Consider the following 6344-nt stretch of genomic DNA (forward strand, 5'->3'; position numbering starts at 1 on the left):
AAACACACCAGTCAGGTCTGAATTACAATTTTCCAGTAATGATGATTTTATGAATAAAAAGACAAAGAAACCGAAGTTGTAAGTAGAACCAACTGTTTTGCCTTGTAGAAAACATAAGACTCTCTTACCATGAAAATGAGTGCTAATAGGGAGAAGAATTAGCAGTTTTGTTACTCCAAATGTTGTTTCCTCAGCCCTTACCTTCCCCATATTAATATAATTTGACCTAGGCTTGAACTTAAATTTTCAATATAGAAATACTTGGTTTATTCAATGGTTGTCATACATTTTTAGATTATAATTCTTAATATTTATAATACCATCTGGCTTTGGAGAATAGTTCAAATACTTGTAGCCTCCATATATATTATTTCTATTGACTAACTATAACAATCCTGGGAGATAGGTATCACTACTCTCGTTTTACAAGCAAAGAAATTGAGGGTCCAAATTGTTTATTAAAACTGCTCAATTTCCTATAATCAGTATATGGCAGAATCAGTATTCAGACCAAAGCTTTTCATACCAAATTCAAGGTCTTGCATTCAGCCTGTTGCTTCCCAAGTTACCCTGTTCTCCTGTTCTACTTGTCCCAGTATTGACTCTGCTTTGGACCAGGGAAGACCACCTGACATTCTTGGATGTGAATGTGTATTTCCAAGGTTAACCTTAGGGATCAAGAGATAGTAAGACAAGAAGGAAATAATAGGAGAAGATGGTAAATTTAATTCTTTACCCAATGACCTTCATACGGATGGATACTATTATATTTGTACTGGTGAAATTTAAAAATGTAGAAAAATTGGGGACTTCTTTGAATATCATTAAGTGACCAATGATTAAATACTTATTATGTAGACTTTGTGACTTGTCTAATTTCTTTCTATCATGCCTGGTGCCACTTTAATAAAATGAAGTATTGTTAGTAAGAGCAATATATGGCAAGAGTTATTGGAAGAGAAGGAACATGTAGGTGCAGGTGTGAATAAATATGAAATGTGCATGTCACCTTTATAAGAAATAAATAAAAATCCATTAAAATTTTCATCTAAGAAATTTTTCCAACTCAGAAGTCTTGAGTTGACTATTGCTTTTCAGTCTGTCATCTTAAGTGATAAATGTGGTAAAACCAAGTAACAAGCACAGACAACAACTTATTTACTTTCATAGACCATAAAAATTTCCAGAAGTCATCAAAGTTAAAGAACAAACTAACATATCTTTCTTTTCAGGCAACGACTGAAACACAGATGTTTTATGCCTCACTCGATCACAGCTTTAAGGGGAAGCGCAGAAAGCCCAGGAAACAGAACACTTTTTCAGACAAGGATGAAAATGAGCAATCACACGCAATGGATGCCAGCATTACTGAGGCCACTTTGGTAGACAGTTTCTCACCAGAGAGCCAGGAAATAGAGGAAAATATTCATGATGACCCTGTTAGACTCTTTGGATTGATTCGTGCTAAGAAAGAACCTATAAAATAGTTGGATGAAGATCTAACCTAGTGATTGGGCTCTTCTTGGGGATGGTTGTTTAGAAAACACTGAAAGACCTGGCAGGGAGACATCTGATCATTTGTTGTGATGATGGCTTACTTCTTATCCAGAGCTTTGTTCATGTATGCCAAGGGTAAGGCCATGAAAATTAGTCATTTGAATTCATTTTTAAAAATGTCTAAGTAGCAAATATAAAATAAAATGCAATTTGCAAATTGACTCTGACAGCAAAAGCACAAATTCACCAACAATAGCTATTAGGGAAATAGACAAATAATGTTTAAGATCACATTAAAAGAAAAATAAAGACCAACAATTTTTTATAACCATATTTCCATTTCCTAAGCAGTATGAAACACCCCATAATTGAAAGAAATTTGTGATCACAAGGTATAGGGGATACAAAAACAGGTATTTTTACCAAATGTAAATAGTTTTGTTAAGTTAAAAACTACTGTAAAATTAGTGAGTACTCTTACAACAATAAAAAAAAAAAACTCCAAAGGAAGAAGGAAGCAAGGAGAGGGAAAGAAAGGGAAGGGGGGGGGGTAAGAGTGAGAAGGAGGGAAGGAGGAGGGGGGAAAGAGAAAGAAAGGAAGGAAAGATAAACAGAAGGAGGAAAGAAGAGAGAGAAAAAAAGGAAGAAAAAGAGAAAGAGAGAGGAAGGAAGGAAGCAAGCAAGCAAGCCCACTAGTCAGAGATAATCACAGCGCACAACTTTATATCCTTCTAGATAGTTTTCTGGCCATGCCCATATACACACATTGATTGTTTTTGAAACAAAAAAGGAGTGGATGATTAAATTTTACATATTATATAAACTTTCTTTACTTAAAAATATTTTGTGGGTTTATTTGCACTATCATATTTAATTGTACCTGATTACAATTATGTATCATAATGTTAGTGTCTATATAAATCATATATCCCATTAATGACTACCACATCAGAATCTAGTTAAATAAATTTGGAGGACATTTCACTTGTTTCCAACTCTGTTGTTTTGCTTTTACAAATAACATTCTAATGGGGATTTTTCTTTACACACCTTTGGGTACTTGTCTGATTTCTTCTGTTGGTTAAATGCCTAGAAAGGGAATTGCTGTATTAAAAGATATTCATACTATGACTCTTCTTAGGATAGATTGCTGGGTCAAAGTATGTGCTCAATTTAAATTTATAAAATGCTCTTAAACTAATTCCTAAATGTCCCTATTTTGTTCTCCAAAATATATTTTTTTTAAAAAATCTGTTACCTCTAGCAAACATATTTAATCTCCCCTTTGGTTTCTTGAATATCCAAAATACATTTATAACCACTTTTAAAATGTTTTTATCTTCAAGATTGGTCATGTCTGTCATTCTAAGTGAGAAACAACCAACTGATATTTTCCTTGTCATGGGCTGTATTTTTCTGTTTCTTTAAATTCTTCTTAATTTTTGGCTGAACAGAAGATATTGTGAGCATTACTTGTATAATTTTGGTGGTGGATTTTTTTAATATTCTTCTAACTATATTTTAGCTTTGTCCTGGAAATGTCACATTACTTGTTTACAATCTGATCTGTCAGTGTCTTTCTCTTAAATTTTGTTAGATAGCAGCAGAACAGATTTTAAATTAGGTAAATTAGCCTACCACTAAGACAAGACCCTGAAACTATGAAACTACTCTAAGAAAACAATGTGGGAACACTGCAAGACATTAGAATAGGCAACAGTATTTTTAAGATCATAAAAGTAAAAATAGACAAATGGAATTATATCAATCCAAGAAACTTCTGCATAGCAAATCAAATAATAAACAGAGTGAGGAAATATCTGATAGAATGGGTTGAAAATATTTGCAAACTATGCATGTGACAAAGGACTAATATCCAGAACACACAAGAACCAAAAAAATACATAAGAAACAAAAAAATATATAAGGATGGAAAAATAAAACAAAAAATCATCAATACAGTAAAAAAGTGAGTAAGTGGTCTGAACAGACACTTTTCAGAAGAAGTACAAAAGGAAAAATATATTTAAAAATACTCAGCATAGCCAGCCATCAGGGAAATGCAAATTGAAAGCACACGAGGTATCCTCTCACTTCAGTCAGAATGGCTATTATCAAAAAGCAAAATATTAAATGCTGGTAAGGAGGTGAAAAAAGTAAAACCTACATAAACTATTGGTGTGAATGAAAGTCAGTATAGCCGTTATGGAGAACATTATAGAAGCTATACAGAAAGCACAGCGACTCTCATATGACCCAGTTATGCTACTTCTGAGCATAGGTTCAAAGGACATGAAATCAGCATATAAAAGAGATATCTGGGCCATTTCAGACACCGAGGGAGGGAGAGGGAGTATCTGCGGGAGCCAGGCCAGGCCGGAGCGGGGCAGCGCAGAGCAGGAAGATCCTTGGGAGCTTGTGGAGTTGAGCCTCCCCACGCCTAACCTTAGATTTCGAAATGCATCGTGATTCCTGTCCATTGGCAACAAGACTGAATCGAACAGGCCTTTGGCTATTGTGTGTGGGTTGCCAGAAACCCTCCTGGCTTCGCTTTTGTTGAATTTGAAGACCCCCGGGTTGCTGCTGATGCCGTCGGAGAGCTAGATGGAACGCTGTGTGGCTGCTGTGTGAGAGTGGAACTGTCGAATGGTGGAAAAAAGAAGTAGAAATCGTGCCCACCTCCCTCCTGGGGTCGTCGCCCTCGAGATGATTATCGCAGGAGGAGTCCTCCACCTCCCCGAAGATCTCCAAGAAGCGGAAGCCTCTCTCGCAGCTGGAGCACGTCCCTTTCTAGAGGTAGGAGACGAGAAAGATCGCCGTCTCGGGAGAGAAATCACAAGCCATCCCGATCCTTCTCTAGCTGATCTATGGCGAATGAAAGAAAATAGAAGAGTCATTTACAAGAGCAGTGGTGTACAGGAAACAACTTCATTTGACAAGAGTTTGTACGGAAAATTCAAGTTTTGTTTGAGACTTCATAAGCTTGGTGCATTTTGAAGATGGTTTAGCTGTTCAGATTTGTCTCTTGGAACAGTGACACACAAAAAGCTGTCATTCTCTATGGTTTGAAATGGATCATATGAGGCATGTGATACCAAGAATTGTTACTTTAGGATGTTCCCTTAAGCAAGATTGAATTTACTTTTGAGCTTTAGTCTTGCAAAGACTGATGACCTCAAAATCCTGCTCAGCGAAACGAAGTGTGATGTTTTAATATTGTAAAAACCGCACTGTCAAAAACTGAACTAAAATGTGCTTTTTTTTCCTTAGCTGGTATATAGTACAAAGCTATAGGTAAACAAGCAGTCTTTAGAAGCAGGTAAATATAAAAGCTGCACCATTAAAATAGATGAAAGGTTTTTGGAAAAACCCAGCTGGTCTTACCTTGGACAGAGGTTGTCTAGTTGGTCTAGAATTTAGTAAGTTTTGAGAAAGTTTACATTTGCCTAGGTGGTAAGTTCCTTACATAATTGCAATATAGAATACATAGCTGTTTGTGTAGCAGTCTTTATTGGGAAATTTGAAGTTTCAAAAAATACCAATGTCCTGCCAGTTTAAGAGTACATTGTAGAGCTGAACTTTGAGTTACTGTGCAAGATTATTATTTTTTTCATGCTGTCATTTGTAATATGTTTTTGTGAGTATCTTTGGGATTAAAGTTTTGGTTAAAAATTGTTGTTTAACTTGAAAGCCTATTTTTCCTTGCAAACTCAAATCTATGAACTTGGTACCAAGTCCAAGTATAACATTCCTATTTGGAAGCCATACTTATATTTTCTTATAAAGTGCTTTTGAATTAATAAATATTAGCATAATTGTGTAATAGTCAGTCGAGCCCACTGTTACCATTGTTCTTATCCCATGGAAAACAATTGGTTATATATAATTCCTGAAAGAAAAAACTGATTAGTCTTGCAATGAAGGAGATTTTTGGTCATCACCAAAGTGATTGTTAATAGTTACTAATTTTGTAGGTGTTGAAGCCAGTTCAGATTCTGTGATAACTTAGTGAACTACATTTTATAGCAGCAAAGCCGGTACATTGTAACCCAAAATAGGTTGCCCTGGCGCTGTGGCGAAGCAGGTTAAAGCTGCAGCCTGCAGCGCCGGCAACCCATATGGGCGCTGGTTTGAGTCCTGGCTGCTCCACTTTCTATCCAGCTGTCTGCTATGGCCTGGGAAAGCAGTAGAAGATGGCCCAAGTCCTTGGGCCCTTGTGTCCACATAGGAGGCCAGGAAGAAGCTCCTGGCTCCTGGCTCCTGGCTCCGGATCAGCTCAGCTCTGGCCGTTGCAGCCATCTGAGGAGTGAACCAGTGGATGGAAGATTTTTCTCTCTCTCTTTCTCTTTCTCTCTCTGGCTCTACCTCACTCTGTAACTCTGTCTTTAAAATAAATAAAATACATCTTTAAAAAAAAAATAAGTTGCCCGTCTAAAAAAAGGCTTTTATCCTTAGCATGAAATCTTAACACAAAGTTTTAAAAATTGCTTCCATTTTGTAATTTGAGGTGTTGCATGGTAATTCTAAACTGACCCATCACATTGTAACATTTACAATATGGTTCAAATGTAACAGTGCAGATTTGAATATGGCGGCATGCATCACTTTCCTCTTAGAAACTGAGAGACACTGTGACTTCACAATTTCTGTGCGATTATATTAAATCATAATGCAAAGTCACGTGGCTTAGTTTCCTTAAATGTGCTCCTCCAAAATAGCTTTGGAGTATGCTGTACTGACTTGTGTTTAATATGAAAGATAAGTCATTGCATTCAGAGTTCTGTCTATAAGGCTATTTTAAAATAACAGATCCCTTTGGGACTGGCTTATTTCACTCAGCATGATGT

At 36.3% G+C, this 6344-nt stretch overlaps 1 protein-coding gene across 1 annotated transcript in view; it reads left to right on the top strand.

Annotated features, from left to right (window-relative positions):
- The window catches only part of TRAT1 (T cell receptor associated transmembrane adaptor 1), a 37586-nt gene extending 32406 nt beyond the window's left edge, over positions 1–5180 (top strand). The window contains exon 6 of the mRNA XM_051819076.2: positions 1233–5180. Coding sequence (XP_051675036.1) covers positions 1233–1487 — 255 coding nt within the window. The 3' untranslated portion in view covers positions 1488–5180. The remainder of the gene's footprint in view (positions 1–1232) is intronic.
- Positions 5181–6344: the final 1164 nt, after the last annotated feature.

Source organism: Oryctolagus cuniculus, chromosome 4 (assembly GCF_964237555.1).
Source record: "Oryctolagus cuniculus chromosome 4, mOryCun1.1, whole genome shotgun sequence".
In the NCBI taxonomy this organism is placed as follows: domain Eukaryota; kingdom Metazoa; phylum Chordata; class Mammalia; order Lagomorpha; family Leporidae; genus Oryctolagus; species Oryctolagus cuniculus.